This window comes from Polypterus senegalus, chromosome 1, assembly GCF_016835505.1.
Source record: "Polypterus senegalus isolate Bchr_013 chromosome 1, ASM1683550v1, whole genome shotgun sequence".
Lineage (NCBI taxonomy): Eukaryota > Metazoa > Chordata > Cladistia > Polypteriformes > Polypteridae > Polypterus > Polypterus senegalus.
In genome coordinates this window covers 211,491,313-211,516,945 of record NC_053154.1, presented here as the reverse complement: position 1 = coordinate 211,516,945, position 25,633 = coordinate 211,491,313, and the positions used below count along the sequence as shown (strand labels likewise).

The following is a 25,633-nucleotide window of genomic DNA, read 5'->3' as shown; positions in this document are numbered from 1 at the left end:
AACCCTGCTGTAGATCAAATTTTATCGATTTAGGTATTTTGCTGCAATGTTATACTGTAATTAAAGTGGGACCCCTATGGAGTTGTAGCTCTCAGTTGAGGACCAGTGCTCTAAGGGGTTGTTGCCACATATTGAACTGAAAATCCTGCTTACCTTAAATAAACTCTATGCATAATCAAATTGATAATGCATAGATAATTTCTAAGAAACTTAGTAGAAATTAGCTCTGTCTGAATTCTCATGTGGAGAGGTGGATTCAATACATTAAGGATAGCAGATGCAGCACTGTCATTTTGTTTCTAAAAAAGACAGTCATATTAAAGACAAATGGGCAAATGACAATGTGTTAGCTCAAAAATAAGGCATGGCGAAGTCTTAAAGTATAACTGCCAATTTTTCAAAGTGGTATTCAAACCAGTAAATGTTTAACTTAGAGTATAAAGAATAACATTAAGCAACATAAAGCTAATGGTAATGGTTACAGTCAAAACACTAAACATCATAAATAAGCATAAAAATTATTGGATTTGCTCAATGCATACATTATGTTCACAAACAGGAACACAAAGCCTTATTTTGATCCGCCTTCAGCAAAATAATTTATTAGTCTGACTTAATGTGAATGAGAATTTAGTGATGCATTTAACAATGAAACACAAAAAGCACAATTTTCAATTGAAGCAAACAGTGGAAACGGTTTTAGGATCAATAGAATAGAAACCCTGACCTAAAAGGAAGTAATTAACAGAACATGACAGGCAAAAACAAAACACACTGGTTTTGCAAGAATGAGTTTTGAAAATGACAAAACACACCATACAAAAGCATTTACTAAAATAAGGTTATTTACTTAAAAATCGATACACTGGACATAAACTGTGTACAGAAGATAGTGCTGGCAGGCGGCCTTGGTAAACTTAATAAGGCACCATTACAAATCAGACACTGTACAAAATACATTTAAGAGATACATTTTTTTTTTAGGGTTATTCCATAAATGATTTACATTTGCATATAACAGGAAAAGTGAGACAAGCTATTGCTCAGAGCACCCATTTTCACTTGCAATGTACAAAATGCTAAATTAACTGAACTGCTTATCTAGAATTTCCCTTGAAGAATTAAATTTATGCTCAGCTTCTCTCCAATTCCAATCAAGGAAGCCATCTGCAGGTCCTTTTTTGGCCATAGGGGAGCCTATGTGGACAAACCCATTGTTCCCTTTATAAGGCTAAGATAAACAGCTGATGTGTAGATCTGATTATAGGAAAGAATTCTGCAACTTTCAGTGAAATGCACTAAGTCAGCTATCAGGCAAAATTCTGACTCTTTTCTAGGCAAATATTAAAGGTGCAAAAATGCTTTGTGAGCATGCATACTACATTTTTGATAACTGTAAAAGTGGCATTCACTTTTAAACCACTTTTACAATCAGTCCTACACATAATGAGTTTTGAAAGTAACAGTCTGCGACTTGCTTCACAATGAACTTAGAAGGTTTTCATAATTTGTAATGGATAGAACTGGGTTTCAAAGGCACACATTACCAGAGGAAAAAACAGCTGACTAAATTGCTTGTGTAAAGCCCTCTGGTGTCTCTTACATAAAAGGAAATTGTTCTGTTGACCTTCTCATAGTGTTCTTGCAGAGTAACTTAGATAAACCATGCACAACATCGCTTGTGCTTTAGTTAGCAAACAGCTGCTGTAGTCAGTCTAGCTTCAGCTTTTACGTATACAGAATATCACATACAATAGAGCACTAATCTTAAATTAATCATTGAAAAAGTCTGGCAACAAAATAATGCCAAAAAATTATACATTATAATTTGCTAAGGCTTTTCTAAAATTATGCATTACCTAAAGTTAAAAGTAAAAGATTCAAATTGGATATTCAGGATGATCAACTGATAGAAATTCACTTAATATTCTCATCTCAGATTAAGAGATAGCTGCGTATTAAAAGAAGGAAAAAAAAAACTAGCTGGCAATGAAACATTTACATGGTTCATTCATGTAACTGAATCACCAATGTGATATATCATAGCATCTTTGAAAATGCAAGCATCTGAAGGTACATCTGAAATAACATCTGCTTGGTGCAAGTGACACTGCAGACCTGTTTTAACCACACCACACATGGACATTTACAATCCAATCTAAGTCTAAAATCCCCAAACCTTTTACTTTCAACAAGATACCTTCCAATCTTAATAATATGATATCACTGCCTATCTGAAATGACAAACAACATGATATAGGAGTGCTTTGCCATCAGGATTTTCGACAATTTCTTATTTGAATCATTCAGTAAAACCCTTCAAAATTTCTTGCACTATTAAGTGCAATCAAAAGGATGTTAAATATCACAGGTACCTTGTTACACATTAATTTCTACATAGGCATAAAGCTAAGGAACAAGCATTTTTCTGAAGATCTTACAGTTATGTTTTGAATATCCAGACCATCTGCTTTTCTAAAAAGCAAAGTTTTCCTATAGTAAATAAAAGCAATTAGTGAGTGTATTGGCACCTTACTGTTGAACTGTTGATAGTTTTATCAGAATATTTCTTCAAGGACCTTAATTAAGGCTGACCACATTTTTGTTGTAATCTTAAAAAAGGTTCAGCACAAAATTCATACTCATTCAAGTCAAAAGTGTACACATATATATTTTCAAAAGATAAAAGCCATATTTTGCACACTCCTCATTGTTTTGCAAGTACAGCTCTATTTGACCAAATGCTGAACTCACTTCTATATCTAATTCCCTTTATTTTAAAGTGCATAAGACTGTCAACTATTCTTTTTAAATGTTGATTTAACAATTTTTCCTCCTTATTTTATGCATAAGTGACGCTGAGAAGACATTCCCAATGTTGAATGAATATTGTCCTAAAACTCTGAAATTCACTTTTATCTTCTTAAATCAATACAAGGCTATGATCCAGAATGTAACCCCTTATTGTAGGATCAAATGATTTCATACAGAACTTTCTGTAAATCAATTCAGAGGTTCTGCATTCATCTTCAAAACAACTATATGATAAAAATTAACTACATGTGAAACATGGTGGGTAAAACCTATTTTAACCTGTAAAGAATAACTAGGTTAATTTAGCACTTCTGTTTAAATACAAACTATTTACACACAATGTGGAAAACTATATATATATATATATATATATATATATATATATATATATATATATATATATATATATATATATATATATATATATATATATATATATATATATATATATAATGGCTAAATACTGCAAAGTTTGGCTTATCTTTTGCCATTTGATTTTTTTTCTTGACATCTGCATACATACAAAACTGGACAGAAACAATGTTCATAAAACTCCAAGGCAAGGCCTTCACAAAAAGCACAATAGGTCATTCCTATGTGATTTCATACTTAATCATTTTCAGTACATAGATTTAAAAAAAAAAATATCACACAACAATAATTCATTGGCTTCATCCCACATATCCCTTTAGACTTTTAAAAAGGAATCTCTGAGGTATAAGAACAACTGCTGCATCTCAAAATTCAGCATAAGAAGTCGTACAGAGTTGACAAAGAGGAGAAGCTGGCAGTTGCTTCTGTAATCCGAAAAACAATTATGAATTGGTTTCCATGACTTTAAAATCAGGAAGTGATGCCATACCTAAAGTCACTGAAAGTGGAGGATGAAAACCAGGGCACTAGTATACTTTTACAATGCACCAAGAAAAAAATCTCATCTTCTAAGCAGTACAATTCACAGAGATTCATTTGGTACAAAGTTGTTAGTTCCAAAGCAGTGGACATCAAATTTGCACTCTAGAAAGGGACAGACAGCTCTGTATATAGATTCAGGAACAGTGCATGAAGATCCTGGTTATCCTAATACAAGATCCAGAGTCTGCCAAGTCATCTTTTCAACTCTCTTGTAGATCCGTTTTGCCTTAGCTGCACATTTTTCAGCATTTTCTTTTTTGTAGAAAACTAATAATAGCTTTCATAGAAAGCATTTTCCTTCCAGAAGTCTCCTCCTCTTCCACAATTTTGAGTTCTAGAGTAGGTCTAAGTCTCCACATCTTGGTTCAACCTCTTCTGTTTTAGTCGCAGGTTGGAAGTTAAAAAAAAAAAAAACAGCAGCAAACTGGAGAATCTAGACATTCAAAGAATTCCCCCACACAAACTAATGATTGGCGGATTTTTGGGACTGATTTCTTAAATCCAAATAATTTCTGTGTAATAGACTATACAACATAAGGATGAATGTTTCAAGGGGGATGGGAATGTTCTGTTAACCCTTAATGGCTTTATCCTCTTCTCAGGATAAAGATGATTACTCATAGCAAAAAAATAATTTATGAAGAGAGACAGTACACTTCTTGATAGAAAAATACTCAAGTTGCTTTCAGATCTTGATGTCCTGGGACTCTACCATTTTGAGGAGTGTTTTCTTGATACGCAGTGCTGTTAATCGAGAAGCTGGATTCTGTGCCCAACACTCAGACATCAACTTTAACATTGCTCTTAAACACTGTGGAGAAACAAGAAGGTGTTATAAATGCAGTTTCAGAAAACAAACTTATTAAACACTCCTCAATATTCAATCTTCAGTTCATTATTCTTTGTTGAGTCATTGTTTTTAGTTCAGAGCCACCATTATAAGATATAGTGGAATAAAAAAACATGTTAATAGTACAAGCTACTGTTAATTGGAGAAGCATACATGTACTTCTTTACTTAAAAAGGGCTCCATTTACCAAACATTTATTAATTGTTAACTTAAAATTACAACTATTCACTACAAGTATGTTACTAGTGTTACTTATATATTTGCAAAAATTCTGCCAAAAACCCTTCAGGTTCCAATTTATTTCCTCATGCAGATACAAAGAGCACATAAAAATTCTATTTATTGAAATCCAGAAACTGGATTAGTGAGGCAGAAGTACTAAAGGTTGTGCTATTCTAAACCTATTTACTTTTATTGCAATTTATGTGACATCTATTTTGGGATACAATAATAATATTGTACTATAGGAAAGACTAAAGCAACCTGGAGAGAAGATAATGCTTTGAACTAGATTAAAATACTAACGGCGTGATTTTGAATGCTTTACTATTCACTGATAGGTTAAACATGGCAGAACAAATGACTTGATAGCCATGTTCTGTAGAACAGCTTTTTTTTTTAATATTCAAAAGAAAAACAACTTAACCTAGGCACAAGTATGACATTCCAAAGACAACACTGTTGACGTGATTGTATTACAGCTGCAAAATTGTACAGCTTACAATATAACAAACATTGTCATCAACATTCTTATTTAATGTTTTCCAATTGTGGAATGTGAAAGAACCTTTCAGTGGAAGCCTGTTTTTCTGTAGAATAGTGCTGCAGATTTTTTTAAAAAATTTGTGTAAGTGAATTTATCCTGGTGAGTTTTGCATTGGACATTTAGGATAAGTGGACACCAATCTCATCATTAGGTATTAAATAATTTTATATTCATACTGGTAACTTCTCATTAGAAATTCACTATTTTACATATGAGAGAGAATTGTTTCACTCAAATCAGAAAGATTGCAACAAGGCCAGTTACCTGAACTGTAAAACACTGCCATGCAGGCATTTATTAGGTGAATAAAACAAAACCACACAATGTTTGTTCTTAGGTTCATTTTACACTTGCTATTTGGCATATGGTAATCAGACTCACTGAAATGCTCAGCTCTTTTCTAGATCCAAGTTTGTACGCTACTTTGGTATGGGTAAATTAAGATATAAAGTAAACCATTCTTCTGAATATTTTGGTAAAGCTAATCCAAATGCACTCTTAACTTAAGCAAAGCATTACATGTGCAAGTTTGCTTAAAGAATGTAGCCAGATATAATAATTAGGTTACCACATCCCATAATCTAAAAGAGTTAGGGTAATTTCCATACTGTGTGTTTTTTGTGTAAAGAGTGGAGCAACAAATATGGCAAATATAAGAGGGCTTATAGAAACCAATTACAGTGCCACAGTACTACAAATGCTATGTGATGCTGTTAATGGCTACCAAAAAGAAGTTTAATTTTGGCATAAAGATATATACAGTAGTTGCAAGACAACAGAAGTTGTTGTGTTGGTGGGTGGTTCTATCACATATTTTTGTGAGAAATGAGAAAGATATAACTGCAACTGCCTCTGCGATAAAGGTTATCCAGGTGTTTGGAGCAAAAACAAAAATACTGTATAACTGAAGTGAAAGGGGAGACGATGACCAGAAGTTCTCAGTTTAAAATGTGTGATGCATAAGTATTAGCCTAATATTTATGTGAAATTGAAGAAGTATGTACAGAATATAAATTATGTCAGGAGTGGCCTTTAATGAAGAAAAATGTCAGCTTGGAACTACACATGGTATACAGTACACCATAGTAATGTAAAGTAAACTGAAGACAGTACAATTCTACTAATGCAAAACGACAATGCAGAAGGTATTTCTTGGAAATGTATTGTACCAATATTTTCTTCTTGATGCCTGAGTGATTAATAACTTGTGGCCTACATTTTTCAGATTTATACTTGCCTTTACTTCTTAGACTGGGAGATAGAACAAAAGACTTGAGCATAAAGAGGAGTAAGTCAACAAAGAAACTATCAATGGGACAGTTTATGGAAAGGCTCACTCATCTACACAAATACACTATTCAACACCAGAGTCACTAATCAATCTAATAATAGTCTTTGATGTATGATAGGAAGCTCAGAGTATAGCAGCAAGCATGATAAATCCAAAAAGACAGACTCTTTATTGAGATTCTGTGCTATGATGTAACACATTTTGTATCACCAACATTCATGCCAGAATTCAGATTATGGAAAACTATTTAGAAAGAGAACTGAGTATTATAGCCCATTATAAAAAATTTTAAAGAGTGAAAAATTAAGAAAGCACTTTAAAAAAAAATACACAGGACATGTCACAATTATGTGAAAATGCAGTCCTAAAACATTGTACAGGAAAAAAGCAAACTCAAACTCATAAATTTGTTCTGTAACCTCAAAGGAAAACTTCTTGCATTAGTACAATTTTGTACCACCTAAATAACTGTGTAAGAATTACCTCATCACTATTCCACCGGTTTGACACAACAGGACGGAGACATTTGACACAAACCACTTCACGCATATCCTCGTAGGATGGATCAGCTGGAACCATGTCATAGTAGGGTAGCTGGTATTCCTCAACAATACCTAGAAAAATAAATTTCATACTTAAATTTCTAGCACACTGAAAGCATGATACCTGTAAAAAGTACATGGGAGATGTAAAACAAGAGCACCAGAATTTTATGCATCAGTTTATCATAACTAAAGACTAATGTAAGAAGCTGGTGGCTCAGGCATGTACTCATAATAAACTTTTTTTTTAGTGTTCTATATTATTGTCAGGATCATTAACACATCCCTTCAGTTTGATGCTGACTATGCCAACAAATGACAGAACAAATTAACTTCTTATGATAAGCTATAAGCAGAGAAGACAGTGTAATCATTTTAGAAACAACAAAGACGACTAATTTTAACCTAAGGTTTATCATAGCCTCCCGTGTCTTAAAACAATCCAAAGTATTTAGCCTAAAACTTGTAGGCAGTCTTGCCTAGTGGACAGCGCATAAAAAAAATATATAAACCATGGAATTAAACACATACAACTCATTATGTGACTCTGAGCAAATTGCTTAAGTTGTCATCTGTGTGGAAACTGTCTTAAAAAAATAATTTACACAGACAAAAACACACCCCCACATGCACATACATATACACACACACACACACACACACAGGAAAGTCATGTGCGTGCACATGGGAAACCGCTAAAGGGCTCTGGTGATAGATAGATAGACAGATAACTATCTATCTAAACACAGGCTAAATCAGGTGTTGGCACTGTGTTCTAATCCCTTCTCACTTCCTCCATCTACAGAACAGAACACTGATGGCCATTTTGCCAATGACATCACTTTTGTTATTCACCCTCCTGGACTCCCACCTTTCTGCCTGGAATCCATATGACCAGAAGTTTGGCCATCTTGAGGCAGTTAACATCTTTTCAGACAGGAGCCTAGAAATTATCTCCAGCTTGTTGTCCGTTGTTCCAATTTCTGTTAAATCATACAGGGTCATTACAGTGGTGCCCTAGCCCTCCAATGTTATTTTGTCTCCTCTTTACAATATACATAATACTGATAAATTTTTTATGGAAATGAACACAGTTTAATGTCTTAATGTTCCATGAAATCAAGGGATAGAACAAAAACAATGGCAAATAAAAAAACAAGGCAAGGCAAGTTTACAAAATTGTATTATAAATTTTGTTTCATCAAATTAGTCAACTTTTGCTGCTATAACAGCAAAACAGACATTTGTCATTCTTTCTATGACAGAAATTAAATATTGGTCCAAGGATCTTCTCAATACTGTTGCAGAAGTTTCCACAAATGTGCTGCACTTGCATGTTGTTTTCCTTTCACCCTTCTGTCTAGTCCATGACAGACGTCTGGAGACTATGCTGGCCATTCCGTGTTTTGAAGTGTAACTTCTTGTTCTTTTCTTCCATGTTTGACAGTTGGTGCCACACTGAGCAACCATCCTTTTACTAACTTGAAAGCGTAAAAACATCTTGCATGATGAGATTTCAAATTATGATTCATCAGTTAATAAGACATTTTTCCAGTTAGCAGTAATCCACAGCTGGTATTTCATGACCAGGGTAAGCCTCACTTTGTTATTTTGTCCTTTAAGGAATGGCCTTCTTACTGTTATCCATCCTATCAAACCTGCAAGGCAAAATCTCCTCATCAAACTAGAAACTGAGACTTGCTCTTTTCGACCACTGTTCAGTTGTGCTTGAAGCTGTTGTGCTGGGAGGTGCCTATCACACAAGCTGTTGATGACCCTCAGAAGCCTGTCATTGGACTGTGACTTTGAGTCTGCCAGATCTCTTCCTATCAGAGTTTCTTCTAGTTTCCAATTGCCACTGGATTGTATTGGACACCATACATTTTTGCAATTTCTCTAAATGAAAGGTCTACACTTCAAAGGATAATATAGTGCTATGTATCATTTCATCTGTTAATTCTCTTTTTCATGCCATTGTCATTGGAATATTTAACTTTCTACAGTAAAATATTGTCAAGTAGTACTTCAGAGGGTGTAGTAGCACATTCTGCTCCAACTCTGCTTTAAGACAGATGGAGGGTATTTAAGTAATCAACAGAAGTTGTGACACCTGTGCAAACTATTTGCTTCAGCTTGTAAGGCTTAATTTACATTAATTACTGTAGGTTGTAACCTATTAATAGTTCCCTAAAGAAGGCCCATTTGTAATATTCTAAATTTCCTTTCTTCAGTTTAGGCTAACCTAAACTTTAAATTTAAACCTCTGGCAGTTTACCGCTTACCTTTTCACCCTTTTAGGTCATTCATTGCATTTCAGTTGATTAAAGAAAAGCTGTAAAAACTGAGGTGTTCTAAAACTTTTGAAAGATAGACAGACAGACAGACAGACGAGTGCACGTATTAGTCGAGGTATAGCTGTGATTCTTGAGAGACAATCTACCAAGAATTATTGTAGGGATCCAGGTTCGAATCCCGATCAAGGCACATTGCTGATGGAAGAATATATCTCTAAAATAAAAAAAAAAAATAAAAAAACTTTCTCTTCAACGAACAGTGCTTTGAATTCTACATTGCAGATGTACTTTATTTTTCTTTTTTGAAAACACTGACAACCAGCATAGTTAAAAATCACACGTAAACTGCCTGCCCGTTCTACTGAATCATAATTATAACAAATAATAATGGATTTCACTTCCTTATATAGCACCTTTACCATGGTCTGAGACGGCTGCACAAATAAGCAAGAGGGATACATAATAGTGCACAGCCTTGTGTTTGTATATATTCATAATATTAGGGAAGTAATATATTCTAGTTTATGCTGACATTTAATTAATTTGAAGTAGGTAAAAATAAATATTTGGAAATATTGTTTAAAGCGCAAAATAACTATACGTGTTCTAGTAAACAGCATAAATACCATATTTATATATATATATTTATATATATATTGTCACGCATACTGTAGTAGGAGGAGCATGGACTGATTCGACCGCACCTGGGAACGTGTTCGCCGGCAGGGAATGGTGGGGTACTAACTTTCTCCCTCTGCTTTCTCATAGGAAAAAGGACCTCCCTCCCTCATAGCCGACTTTGACCGCAGTGCGGCACTTCCACCCTTCCTCCGCCATCTTGCCCTGACGTCACCCTTCCCAGCCTCCCTCACGGTCCTTCCCAGCATTCCTCCACTTCCGGCTCCTCCCCAATAAAATGGCTGCGACGCCATGGTTCGGCGTCGCGTTATGAATGTATGTTTTGCTTGATAACTCGACTGAAAAATTAATAATTTTCTGTACAATATACGGGGCTGGCGGACCCCAAAACTTTATGCTGTCTCCTGTTGCATATTTTACTATATATATATATGCTGTTCTACAGCATGATTAGAATCGTCTTGAGTATTAAAGGTATAGGTCTGTTTTATAAGTATATTTTATAACATCAATGTAAATATAGAGTATAACTTCCTGTATAATTATTATTATTGTATATAGGCACTGATATGAACAATTTGTGAAGTTAGTGTTAAGTATTAAAAAAAAGCATACCAGTCTCTTGTTTTTACAGGTATATATTATTTTTAAAGCTCATCCTGTAAAATTATATGATTTTACAATTCTATTACAATTCTAAAACTATGATTATACAATTCAATGTTTATTATATTTATACGTTATTATATCTGTCTTTACACGTGTTGCACACATATTTAGTAAATGTAATAAACTTAAATCAAGAATGTTTAAAAAATCATTCAAAAAATGTGTATGTGAATGTAAACAGTTAGGTCTATAAATATTTTTGGTTCTGTACATTACCACAATGAATTTTAAATGAAACAACTCAGATGCAGTTGAAGTGCAGACTTTCAGCTTTAATTCAGTGGGTTGAACAAAAAGACTGCATAAAAACGTGAGGCAACTAAAGCATTTTTTAACACAATACCTTTATTTCAGGGGCTCAGTTGTCTCTGTCCAAATATTTATGGACCTAAGTGTATATGGTATCAAACAATTTCACTTCAATTTCTGTAATTCTATCTAAAAAAAAGTTTCACATAAAAATAAATGTTGCATTTATTTAAAAAGACTAAATACTACTACTACTATATCAACTAGAATGTAATTCAGCTGAAATTTCATAGTGACATGTACTGCATGCAAACACAGGTATAAAGAAATTTTAACATGGAGTTTATTTATAGGCATACATTGAAAGTATAGAGGTTCAAGGATTGATGTAGGCCATTCCTTTTAATAAACACTAGCAAAATACCCGCGCTTCGCAGTGGCGAAGTACTGCCTTAAAATTTTTATTAAGAAGAAAAGTAAACCTTTTTAAACTGAGGGAAAATATAGCAATAAATATTTGTTAAGGATCTCTTTGTATGCCACGTTGTCAGTTTGGCCGTCCAGTTGTAATATGACCAAGCTGTGCGCTGAGCTTACTCTTGAGCATGCAACGTACAGTTGGCCATGTGAACAGTAATCTTGTTTCAAATCTCACAGCTTGGATTGCTGCTGTCATAATCGCTTTGAGTTTCATGGTTTGTTTCAATTACAACAGTATTTGTAGGACTTGTGTTGAAGAGACATTCGGCATCTGTCAAACTTTGTAAGCATACAACCGGTTTCATCGATAACTTCGCATCCAGCTTTTGAGAGTTTAAACATTCATAAATATCAAAGTGTCCACTACTGATTGAGATTTTTGAGATAATTGTCACCTGTGAATCTAAGATGTTTAAGAGGCATTGGCGGTTGTCTAAAGGTGTAAGATATTTGGCCATTTCGGTACACTTGAAAGCGACAACCAAACAATTCAGCGGCAGCCATCAACTCACATGCAGAACCATAGGTGAAGGGCTTAAGCATTTCACTCTTATAGTGCTCCTGTGTAGTATAATCTCCTGTACCGTCATCAGTCCACACCTTGAACCTTTCCCAAACATTCAATACATAAGACACAATGTTCTTCCAGATATCAAGAGTTAGCCTGATATGGCCGTGCAATATGTAACACAGAGAATGGAAAAGGCAGATGCCATCTCCGGGCATGGAAACCACTCGGAAAGTGACAGTTCTTTCATCGATGGTGATCACCTCGATAAACATGTTAATGGGGGTACGGTTGGAACGATAAAGGAAATGGGTACCTGAACAGTGTAAACTAAGTCTAAAATACCTATAGAATAACTATAATCGTAATAAACAAACAACAGAACAGCGGAGAAGCTGTGGATTAAATAAAAGGGCTGCAGTTATCAACAGGGAGACGTGAATACTGTGGCGAAGCAAGGAAGGGAATGAAGAGACTGTAGCGACGCATGGCCTTATATAGGCAGGCAGGCAGCCAACAACGTGGGAGGCGTGGGGATGGGGAACCCAATGCCGCCTCACACGACGACCGAGCTGCAGGCTATGGACGTATATATGTACGTAAGTAGGATTCAGTTAGCGTTGGGAACCCGCGTACCAAATTTCTTGAAGATAGGCCCTTAAGTAACAAAGTCCGTTGGAAAGTTCAATATGGCGGCTGATATTGGCGTCATACCACCGAAGGGAAGCCGCCTATCAAATTTTTTGAAGATGGGGCCATAAATAAGAAAGTTCAAAATGGCGGATGTTGTTGACCGTTACGCATAGAATTTTGAAATGAAACCTGCTTAACTTTTGTAGGTAAGCTGTAAGGAATGAGCCTGCCAAATTTCAGCCTTCTACCTACATGGGAAGTTGGAGAATTAGTGATGAGTGAGTCAGTGAGGGATTTGCCTTTAATTAGTATAGATTAACACAAAACTAAAGCTCTCTTCCTCCAAAAAAAAAACCACGACAGCCATCCATGTCCTGAGCTTAAACTCTTCTGGAACAAGTCTAAATATACTGACCATCAACACAAAACAAAAGCAGCAGGCTTGGCAGGCCAGATGAAAAAAGTAATGAAGGAACAATGATACAAATAGAATATGATGTTCATTTAGATATAAAGTATTTTCCCATAAGTGATACAACTTTTGGAAATAATTTGGCATCTGTAAGGATTAGGGGTATGTCATGAGACTATTTATATATATATATATATATATATATATATATATATATATATATATATATATATATATATAAAGATGATTTAATCTGCCTGAAAATTGCCTTGTTAATGTCAATAATCATTATAGAAAAATGAGGTATAGATTTAAATGCTGGTATTAGCAAAATTTTAATTTATTTTATACGAACTACTCCACTTATGAATGCATGCGCTTCAAATAAACACAGATGGATGGAAAAGAGGAATAAATAAAAGAAAATGAAAAGGATTAAATCATTAAATATCAGTCTTAATTTGTGTGTTATTTTATAACTTGCACAACAAAAGCCTAGCCTATGCTTTTCTAGAAAGTAGACCTTTGTGTTTATATAAAAAAAAAATTAAAAAAATGCATAAGGAAAAAAAACCAAAAAATCCTACAGATGGTTCACTAAATCTGCAGGAACATGAGAAGTACATACACAATGTTCAAACTTCAGAGTCTCAACAAACACTTTTAAGGACTGTATATACTTATTCTTAAGTATTCTTAAAACCAAACACCCTTAAACTACATTTGGTTGCAACAGGAAACAATTTACAGTGATTAGGCTAAACATTCTTCATATTTGTAAATGATCACAAAAAAGTAAACTCAAATGCTACAATGTTTCAACAATTTGTAAAAGAGGAGAGATATTTACCTCCTGTTATACAGCGACGTGCCATTTCCCAAATAATCAGTCCATAGCTGTAAATGTCTGCCATAATGTATGCCTGAAAGTGGTTTTTATTCAGAGACTCATCCAAAACTTCTGGAGCCATGTATCGCTTGGTGCCAACACGTGTGTTTAGAGGGATATCAACTTCATTCGTATCACTAGATGCAGAAATTCAACAAATATATTAACACAGCATGACTAAAATGTGTACAATTTAAATTAGTTACAGCTATTAATACGTCTACCTCCCAATGTCCACGGTGAACACAGGCGGCTCACTCCAAAACTCATACCATACTATAAAACTAACATTACTAGGCTGTTACACCAAAAGTGCAACTGAGATATTTCATACCTGTTAAATTTAACCGCTAAGCCAAGGTCTGCAATACAGCATGTACCATTCTTTTTCATGAGGACATTCTTGCTCTTCAGGTCACGGTGGGCAATAGCTGGTTTGCCCTGGGTGCCATATATCTCAGTGTGAAGGTGGCACAATCCACAGGCAGCAGAGTAGGCTAGCTTAAGCAGAGACTTGGTGTCCAGTGTGGTAAATTTAAGATAATCATAGAGAGACCCATTCTCATGGTAGTCTGTGATCAGTAACAGCTGCGTAAATGCTCCAGTACCCTTAATATCTGCTGCAATAAATCCTGTTTAACCAAAAAAAAAAGTAATTAATTAACTAAAAGGGGAATAGCTAACTAATTTTGGTGAGAAATAAAAGTTTTCCCTGTTCTCATAACATACTGAAAGGCTCAGCAAACTAAAGTTAACACTAGGAAACTACCAAACAGGCAAAAACTAAACTAATAAATAATAATAATAAAAAAAAAACACTCTCATATTAACATACTTCAATATAAGAGAATTTTAATGGTGTGCCCACATAGCAGCCTTTTACAGATATGGTCATTAATTTTCCAGTATGGTTAACTCAAAAATAATTTTATAGCTTGCAGATAACACCAGGCTGTTTTGAGTTAGTGGTCAGGTCAGGTATAGTTTTACCATGAGCATATAATTAGGAACAGAACACTGTAAAAATTATACCAAGATAAGAGATAAACCAAGAGATATACTGGCATCTTCATATGCGCTAAAATTATTATGCTGTTTTATCAAGAAGTTGTTAATAATATAAAATACAAACATTTCTAAGCCTATCTATGGTGGTTTTGTTTGACTTCCAATGATGACAAACTTTTAAAATGAATATTCGATTTCTATATTTTGGCAGCTGCCTTCAGACAATGATAGGGTGATAATATCAGACTAGGGCATGCTCAAACCTACCCAAGATGTTTTCATGACGCATAAGCACTGTCTGGTAGATCTCAGTCTCCCTGAACCAACTGGCCTCTTCCCGGGAAAAAAACACCTTCACTGCAACCTTTTCTCCTCGCCAGCGTCCAAGCCATACTTCTCCATAGCGGCCCTTTCCAATATGATGCACCATCTGAATTTGTTTTGCAATGGTACGTTGCACCTGAATGAATAAAAAAAATACATAAGCTACTTATATATTATATGACATTAATGTACTAAACCTATTAATACATCTCATTTTTAAATGATATTCTTTATAGTCATTAAAATGTAAATTGAGAAGTTTAAAAAAACCTTACTAACCAGTCTAAATTTACATTTATCACAAAATGAAAGTAACAAATATACCATGTATAAGCACAAATGTTTTGACCTTTAGGCAAAAATTAGGAAAAAAAATAAGTGATGTATATTGTAGCTTACCAGCAGAGGGAGTCCCGATCCACTCCCAGAACTCTGATCAATTAAGTCTTTTAGAGATTCACCAACAGGAATGAATGCTTCATCTTGATCCAGATCTCTGTTATATCGCCGTCTCTCAGTCTGCCATTTAAATCTGGAAAGGGAACAGCTCTCAGACACACACATACCACTTGTATATATAAACAGATATACCAAAGAGTAATTTACTCTGAAGTGTTTTTTTTTTTTTAAAAGAGAATTGTATATCCAGCAGTAAAAAAGGCACTCAGAAAAGAACTGACATAACCTGAATTATTACTTGAGTGCAATAAAGATGCATAAGTAATAAAAAAAAGATTTTTAGAATCTACAGTTTCAAGCATTAAATACATTACAAGTTACATCTTACTGCTATGTCTTCAATAAAATAAGCAGAAAAAGCTGTAAAAACAAAGCTAGCAAGTTCATAATACTGTATTTAAAACTTTTAATAAAGTATTTTGAAATATAGACAAAAACAAATTAATGAAAATGACATGTAGCAGCTTCCCAGAACTGGATTAAGCAACAATTAGGTTTATAAAATTGTGTTAAAAAAAGAAAGGCAAAACAAGAAAACATTCAATTAATAAAAGCTTGCAATGATTCAAATTCTTACCTATAGTAACAGATTAGAGCAAAGACAAGTAGTGCAAAACAGCACACTGTGACCGAAATCAAAAATGCCATCCAGTGGGCACTGCCAAACAATGGGCCTGTGCAAAATAAACAAAAATAAAGTTATGACTATACTGAAAATTCATACGTATTATATTTCTGATTTAGGCATTCTCAGCAAACTCTTAAATAAATAAGTGAATAGTTAGGACTGGTGAAAATTTTCAAATTAGTCAATGTAACATTAGTGATTTAAGAGAAGTGCCTTAAAAATAAATGAAAATGTAGGTATGTCTATAATACTATAATTTCTTTGGTAAATACATTAGAAGGATGGAGTGAACAGTAAAGGCAAGGCAATATACTATTCAGTTCCATGTAAGCTAGGAATGGCCATGAGCGAGAGCTCATTCAGTTTTATTGGCTACTAAAAATGTTCAAATTTAAGAAAGTAACATGTACTGTATAATGCACTGAGGGGGTGGTGAATAAAATCAAGGACAGAAAATAGAAACAGTACAATCAAATATTAGGCTGAGCTGTAACCTTTACAAACACTAATGTAAACAAGAAATGAAACTTCTACAGCTGTGAAATCACTGCAATTTTGATTAAAATGAGTGGATGCCACAGGGGATGCGGAGACATAAGAGAAGCTGACAGTTAGAAAATACACACTATTTCCCTGAACTCCCTTAAAACGATAAGCAAATTAAAACTTTTGAGTACCATATATAAAAATATGTGACAGTAATTCTTAATATTAAAAATACTGCATATTGGGCTGAGGTGTAAAAAATGTTTTTTCTTTTTTCAGGGTCAGAAACTCACAAGATGCATTCTTCAATAAATAATGAATTATGAAATTGAGAACAGCAGTCTGGAATTAGAGGAAAAGCAACAAAAACGAAATCCTAGATGCATGCTAGTAACTGTTTGTATCCTGATTCACACTTTTCCTATATACATTTCAGTCGGATGGCAACAGTTCAGCACTACTACCTTTATGAATTGGAGGTGGCAATGTAGGCTGCAGGTATCGATTGCAAAAGTCCGTCTGGCAGCACTCAATTGTTCTTCTTGACTGTGCATAACGAGAGTCCTGAAGAAATATTAATCAAATAAGTTGCCATATTAAATATTTATTTCAACATTATACAATTATTTATTACAATGACAACTGTCTACACATCTCTCTACTGGTTATTGTGTACCAAAGTATACTATACGTTGAAATAACTGGACTAAATGTTTTAGGTAAGATAACTGAAATGATTTTTCAAATGACAATTTACACAAAACAAACAAACGGAATTGGTGAAATTTCAATACAGAATGTATTGCTAGTATTCTCCAGTATATATTTGAACGTTGCAGGGCTGTATGTATTGTTTGCCTTTCACCACAGAAAGGAAGTATTTTTCCATGGTATTGACTGACTGGCCCAATGTGAAATTTCTTTGCTAGATTAATTAAAAATATTAATGCACTGTGCTGGTTCTTAGTGGGCGGGCGGACGCACGCTGCAGGCTGCATACTGTAGTGGAGGTGACTGTGTGGTGTGGGTGGGTGGTGAACCGTCGCTCGCTACTCCCATTCAATCTCAATAGCGAGCCTGTTTGTACTGTTACGTACATAGCAGTAAGTTGTCTCTTGTCAGTATACCAGACGTGCTGACGAGGGATGCCTGCTGTGATAGCTGTGCAGAAGAGCTCATCTTAACCTTTTGTCTTTACCCTTCAAGAATGTCTCTGAAACACAAATCTGATGCAAGTGCTGGTAATACAGTAAAGAACAGAAAAACCATCAACACTGAAAATAAAGTAGAAATAATAAAAAAAGTCAGAGAGAGGTGAAACTCCATCATTCATTGGATTAGCACTTGGTTTCAGTCGGTCAACAATAGCATTTATTAAAATAATGTACCTGTTCCGACTTACATACAAATTTAACTTAAGTACAAACCTACAGTCCCTATCTCGTACGTAACCCGGGGACTGCCTGTATTAATACACCCAGAAGCACTCTTTTTGCTGTGAAGAGGAGGTCCTAAGTGTCAGGTAGTAACATATATTTTACCACTATTCCATGTGAAGAACTTCTAGTATAATCTAAAATTCAACTTTGATGTGATGGGGAAAGTATACCAAATTTTCGGATTTCAGTAAAGTCAAGATAGTAGCATTTGATCTCCAGTATTTACCTTGCACTGGAAGTCAGAACCTTCATACTTCATGCACCCAGATGTCAGAATGGCTTCTCCATGCTCATCCTCTTCCACTATGGCAAAACAATGGCCATTTGTTCTGAAAGAAAAAAAAGAGTGACGTCTATTGTCTTCAGCAATTTAACAAATTAGATCACAAAGAAATTTTGACAGAGATAAATAAGCATTTTTTTTTTTAAAGTAAAGTGTTAGACTATGTTCCTCTACACAAAACGAAACAAAAAAACAAAAAAAAAAAAGGATTTAAGCTCACTCGCATGTGTTGTTCTTTGCATCTTCAGGACAATGACCAGAGCAGTAACAACTTAAGAATCGTGCTGCATCCTCCGGTGCCACTGTTGATCCATCTGCAAGCTTCTTGTCAGAGCTTGAAATAGCTCCTTTGCCCTGGAGCATGTGATCTGGGTTTTGCCCTGCTGCTTGGTGTTTTTTTGGGGCAGGCAGGAGGATTGATGGGAATAGGAGAGAAAAAAAATGATTTTAATTTGGATAAATGCATTAATATACTGTAATATAAAGCAATGATGCCGTGTCTTTTATAGTCACAATTAACTTATCTACTTTAAAAGGCCATTATTTTTGGGAATACTGTTTTAATATACATTTAAACCCTGGGAATTTATCAGGTTATACAATTTCAAATATAATTTAATATACATTTAAACTTCATTTTCATTTATTAGGTTAATTAACTTTTGCATATGACTACTTTACGATAATACTCTATTTCTCTATGTGATCCTAAAAATAGGGGGTAGAAGAAACTGAAATAAACCTTTAGGTTTGCTTAGAGTATACACACAAGCTTGTGAGTGAATCAGTGTAAATATTCCCTGAGATTCACAAGATACAGTTTCTGCCATTCACCCTATGCTGTCAAGGAAGCTTGTCTCACCAAGCAACACTGCATTAGAAATGATAAACAAACCTAGAGGGTAATTCCAAATATAATACAATTTTACAGCTGAAGAAATCTGTTCACTAGGAATAGCCCTCGGAAGTGTGAGGCAGAAATGCTGTCTCAGCACCATAGTGCTGAAAACTTCAAAACATCTATAACACTAAAATACACAGCTAAAACTAAACACTTATGTTCAATGTACATGTTTGTGAAATAACACAATTTTTTTAAATTATTTTTAATTGACGGAAATAAGCATTCAAGGCTTTTTGTCCTTGTATGTTTTTTAATATGTTTTGGATCGTGTTAGTTTTCAAAGTTCACAGTACTTGAAAATGATTGAACCATTTTTTAAACCTACTAACAGGTTTATGAAAGCAATAAAGTTCAGAAGTAAATAGTAAATACAGTGATCCCTCGCTATATTCGCTAGCTTCAACTTTCGCGGCTTCACTCCATCGCGGATTTTATATGTAAAGCATATCTAAATATATAACACGCATTTTTCGCTGGTTCGCATGGTTTCTGCGGACAATGGGTCTTTTAATTTATGGTACATGTTTCCTCAGTTGATTTCATACAAGGCACGCTATTGGCGGATGGCTGAGAAGCTACCTAATCAGAGCATGTATTACTTATTAAATACAACTCCTCAATGATATACGATATGCTTCCTGCACGGTACTTTGCATACTTAAAAGCCCGAGCAGCACGTATTGATTATTGATTGTTTGCTTTTCTCTCTCTGTCTCTCTGACATTCTCTGCTCCTGACGGAAGAGGTGTGAGCAGAGGGGCTGTTCGCACACTGGCCTAGAGAATACAGACGCTCCTCTGAAAAATGCTGAAAGACTACCTTCACATTGCTCCCTTTCTTGCAGCTGCTTTGTCATGGTGCTTCACATTCTTAAAAGTCCAAACAGCACCTATTCATTTTTGATTGTTTGCTTTTCTCTCTCTGACATTCTCTGCTCCTGAGGTACACTCCTTTGAAGAGGAAGATATGTTTGCATTCTTTTAATTGTCTTGTCATGGGGCACAGTTTAAACTTTTGAAAAAGAGACAAATGTTTGTTTGCAGTGTTTTAAAGTCACTGTATTTACAACCTCCTGTGTTTCTGTGCAAATCTGTGACCCAAGCGTGACAATATAAAAATAACAATATTAATGTATGGTTTTTTCTTTGTGGATTTTCACCTTTGGCAGGGGGTTCTAGAAAGCAACCCCCGCGATCAAGGAGGGATCACTGTAAACTTCATTGCAAACTTTCAGAGACTGCAGCATTTTCCACTAATGCAAATGAGAATTTTCCTGGAAATACTTTCACTTTTGCCAATCTAAACAAAGATTCCATTTGGTCTTTACTAGAGATCTCACAGACAAAATTACTCTATTCAGAAATAGAATACCTTTAGTCACCTCACTGAATCACAAGGTAACTATATTTACCATGGCTTTACCCTATCACTGCTTTTATTTTCTCTTTTAGTGCTCCATTATCCTTCATCATCACAGACAGACAAGGTCACTCACTATAAGAATCATAAAAACAGTGCTTTTGGCTTCAAGCATTTCCTTTTTAAAGGAATGTGCTACTTATTCATGTTTAGACAAGCTTTCAGTTACCTAATCAGTAGAATACCTATGTTTATAGTCTATAGCAGATCCGAGACACACACACAGAAAATGCTTTCCAACCTTGACAGTCCAAAATAATGAAAACTTAATATTACAAATCTAGTAGTTGCATAATTCTCAGAATAGATTTTAATTATGATTTGAGCTTCTGACACTACTGCTAAGAACATACAGTGCCTATAAGAAGTATGTATCTTTAGGAAGTTTTCACATTTCAAACAGGAGAAAAAAAAAAACTTAACTATGATTTTAAAAAAAAAATCCAGGAAATGTTTTCAGTTACAATTAGTTTTAGTATTGATCATTATGGATTTTGACATAAAAATGCACAGCAAAGAAATGCAGGACTTTTCTTGTATTCTATTTGTTTAACATATTTACTTTGGGTTGGGTATTTAATGCTGTAATGACACATTTTCAAAAGGGACTACAAACTATACAGTAGCCTTATAAATATTACACTATCCAATTCAGGATTACCTATACTGAGAGCATTAGGTGTAAAGCAGGAAGCAACCATTAAAAATTCAGGTGTTATGTCTATCACATGTCACACTCATACATACCCATAACATACTAATCTGGAGTTGACAGTTAATCTTAAAAGTAAATTTGTATGGATGAGTAAAGAGAGCCTTAAACTGCCAAAGAACAGAAACAGAAAGAACACATGAACTCTATTTAGGCAGTGACCAGGCCTGGCTTCAATTCCAGTCTTATGGAGGTAAGGTAAATGCAACAAGAACTATACCACCAGGCGAAATTACTTATAACCATTATTTTATATTGGAATAATGTAGCACTGAAAAATCAGACTGACATTTAAGGAGTGATCGGTTCTGATTAGTGCCCAACTGATATAGATTTTTTTTTTTTTTAAAATAAGAACAACATTGAAATGCAGACAGTAAATATGGACAATTGCTGATATTGTATCAGTACTGCTGGCTTGTTTAAGTATTAGTCTTCCTAGAAACAAATATGAATGAAAGGACAAATGTGAAATGTATGATGTTTTTGCATGAAATATTTTATAAAACATTTACAAAGGTAAATAAGAGATAAAAGAACACCCACTGTAAAAACTGCAATGGTTTTAAGAAAACAGATTGACAATACTTAAGTGGCATGGACTTTAACTTGAACCTTACCAATACATTTCCTTAACTGACTTTAACACTCACTGTCTCCTTCTGTGTGTTCCCCTCTGTGACAGGGGGAGATACCATTTGTTTACACAAAGACAATTGGATGTTTTATTATTTCTAGTTCAAAAGTGTTAGATGTACTGGAGGAAGCAGAAGATTAGAAAGATTTGCAGATATTTACTGTAAACTTATAAGCTACTGGAGGCATCAGACATAACTTGTAAAACATAAAAACTGTTAGTTTTAGCATCATAATATAGTAGAAAAACAACGCTTGTGTATAATATCCATTTGCAGCAGGACATTTGAGATTTTTTTTCTTCAATTGCTGAAATCATCCCTTTGAAAACAAGTGGAATCATCATTACAATGTAGGATAACTTCACTTAATAAAAATTAACAGAGGTTAAACAGAAATAGTGCGGTGGGCTGGCGCACTGCCCAGGGTTTGTTTCCTGCCTTGCACCCTGTGTTGGTTGGAATTGGCTCCAGCAGACCCCCGTAACCCTGTGTTTGGATATAGAGGGTTGGATAATGGATGGATAAACATAAATAAAAAGCAGTGTTGAAAGATCTTAATTCAAATCACAATGACAGTAGTTGAAGCCTGTCCAGCAACACTGAGTGCAAGGCAGAAAACAGCTCTGGACAGAGCAACTGTCCATCTCAGCATCGAGTTACATACACAGCTGCACTAACGCTCAATTGGAATCTCTATTCCCTCTGAACTGAGTGTCTTTGAGAATGTGGAAGGAATACCAGACCATCTGGAGGGAAATATGAGACAACATGAAAAAATATGCACACTCTAAGCAGCCAACTACTGGTGTGGAATTTGAACCCCAGACAGTGTCTGAAAGCATAAAATAACTAAACACAACGGATTACATAATTATTAATTATGTTTTCTGAGTAAAGAACAACCTATGTTTTTTCTCTTTGTTTTACAGCTGCTTGCCTATTCACATTAGTAACCTGAAGACATGCAGGCAGATTAGTCACATAACAGGCTATACCACTTGCTCCTCACTGCCTAAAAAGATTGAGAAAACAAAGTATAACACACAAAGAGTGTAGGTCTAAAATACACTATTTTTTTCACTACTGTCATTTGTAAAAGAAATGAATCTCACCGCTTGGTAAAGGTAAGGCTGTTGTTTGACGTGTGTGCAGGAAACCCAATTGCTTTACAAGTATAAGTAAATTTACAGCCAGGAAGCCAGCTTGGAAAGGCCTATGTAAAACGTGTCTGAGTAACAAGTAAGGACTCTTCTGAAAGCTGGTAAGCTCAAGAATTCAGTTATGTTTTTGGACAAAGACATGCCAGTTGCTTTGATATGAAAATATGCTTTAGAATCTACAACAAAGGTTAACGTGCATTTATTGATAAAGAAATTTTAATATGAAGCAATTGCTGCGATTTACAGAAGAGGGTACATATGCCTTACAAAACCAAACCTCTGCGTTTCCAAAAAGCTGATAGACTGGGCATTTTGACCAGTGCATCACTTTGATACAAAAACAGATTATTTGAATAGGGGATAAACACTTTTCCGAAAACTCACAGCATGCAAAGTATAATGGCTCTACGTAGAAATCACTGTGGTATATAGAGATAAATATATACCAATTTGAAAGTTAAACCTCTGCTTTTTTTTTTACTACACCAGTGGGCTCTTCCCCCTGCGGTACTGCTTGGGTATGGGGATGTGGATGTACAATTTCAACAGATTGTTATTTTCATGGGAATTGTTACATATGCATAATAGACCTAACTATTTTACATTACAGCAAGTAATTACCACAGTAAAAAATAGTAAAATGTAATAAATTTAAAGAAAATGCTTTTTTTTTTTTGCGTTAAAGGTATTCATTGCGTTATACGTTTTTGTTCTGTTTGGCTTTGAAATGAACATGCAAATACTTTTTAAACTTACACTTTTACTGTAAAACTTAAGTAAAAACAATATTTGGAATTAACTTTTCATCAATATTGCATTGAATTTTGATTCCGTGTTTGGAGTTACATCATTAAAATGCAACGTATAACTGCCCGTGAGTGAATACAGTTTCTTTCTCTCTAATAAATAAACCAACTTTTTCGAATGTTTGTTCATGTGATTTGTTAACTGGCATAGCAAAAGCTATTCTAATGGGAAACTAAACTTTTTAATACGAATGGCCTATCACAGGCATGTCAAACTCACTACAACTGGTGGGCCGCTTCGACTTCCATATGTGCATCAGCATGCCGCACTGTAACAAATACTATTATACAAAGTTACTGTAGCTTTCTTTCCAATACTGAAAACTATAAAAAATGTAACACTTAAAGTTTAAAGAAAAGCAATTTATTACCATACAATCTCCCTACAACAGTGTACAATTAGAGTTTTAGTCTCTTAGCTAGATCCTTATATAGAAGTCTTACAGTGTGAGATCTATTTCTTTTGTCCTGACACTTGGCATCTCTTGTTAGTAACCAGTTCGTCAATATCAGGCTTGAAATCTTGTGCAGCTGCAACTTTTATGAGGGATGAAAGGTGCTTAACAGTAAGTCTTGAGTGATATGGGGTTTTGGTAGCTTTCATTAACAAAAACAATCTATACTAATAAAAGGCAAAGCCCTCACTGACTCACTGACTGACTGACTGACTCATCACTAATTCTCCAACTTCCCGTGTGGGTGGAAGGCTGAAATTTGGCAAGCTCATTCCTTACAGCTTCCTTACAAAAGTTGGGCAGGTTTCATTTCGAAATTCTACGCGTAATGGTCATAACTGGAAGGTATATTTCTCCATTTACTGTAATGGAGTTCAGCCAGTTCCGTGGGGGGCGGAGTTTCGTGTGACATCATCACGCCTCCCAAGTAATCACGTGAACTGACTGTCAACGCACTACGTAGAAAACCAGGAAGAGCTCCAAAACGCGCTGAAGAAAACATGCATTATATAATTGAGAAGGCAGCGAAACAATAAGAAGCGAGCGAGTGACATATACTACCATATTAATGAGTGCTGCTACTTCGGAAAGAAAGGTGTAAACCTAAACTTTAAATTACGTTAATAGACAGGGTGCCGCTGGTGTTTCTCATGCCCACGGGTAATGCGGGATACAAGTTTAATGAGAGGACACAGGATATAAACGAGAGTTTTGATCACTTTGTAACTAAGTTAAAATTGCAGGTGAAGGGGTGTGCTTATGCAAATTCCGAGAGACTGTGTTTGTGGGGGATTGACAGTTAACGCGGTTGGGGGAGTCACGTCATCATATCCCTCCCATTTACCTCATTTCGCTCTGAGCTGAGCTCAGCTAACGGCGTCTTCCGAAGCAACTTCATCACACTCCCACCAAATACTCACAGAAAAATCCACAAGTTAATACACACGCTGTCTCTAGAGTT

The 25,633-nt window shown here is 35.0% G+C and overlaps 1 protein-coding gene across 3 annotated transcripts in view; it reads right to left on the bottom strand.

Annotated features, from left to right (window-relative positions):
* Positions 1-3,272: 3,272 nt before the first annotated feature.
* Positions 3,273-25,633, bottom strand: part of LOC120538882 (bone morphogenetic protein receptor type-1A-like) — a 212,796-nt gene continuing 190,435 nt past the window's right edge. For 2 of the 3 annotated variants that reach the window (XM_039768467.1, XM_039768475.1), the window contains exons 4-13: positions 18,799-18,964; positions 18,522-18,624; positions 17,321-17,420; positions 16,320-16,416; positions 15,683-15,815; positions 15,227-15,419; positions 14,286-14,583; positions 13,913-14,088; positions 7,120-7,250; positions 3,273-4,540 (exon numbers count right to left, since the gene is read on the bottom strand). In XM_039768467.1, the coding sequence (XP_039624401.1) occupies positions 4,415-4,540; positions 7,120-7,250; positions 13,913-14,088; positions 14,286-14,583; positions 15,227-15,419; positions 15,683-15,815; positions 16,320-16,416; positions 17,321-17,420; positions 18,522-18,624; positions 18,799-18,964 (1,523 nt within the window). In that variant the 3' untranslated portion in view covers positions 3,273-4,414. The remainder of the gene's footprint in view (positions 4,541-7,119; positions 7,251-13,912; positions 14,089-14,285; positions 14,584-15,226; positions 15,420-15,682; positions 15,816-16,319; positions 16,417-17,320; positions 17,421-18,521; positions 18,625-18,798; positions 18,965-25,633) is intronic. The other variant, XM_039768482.1, reaches the window with a different exon arrangement.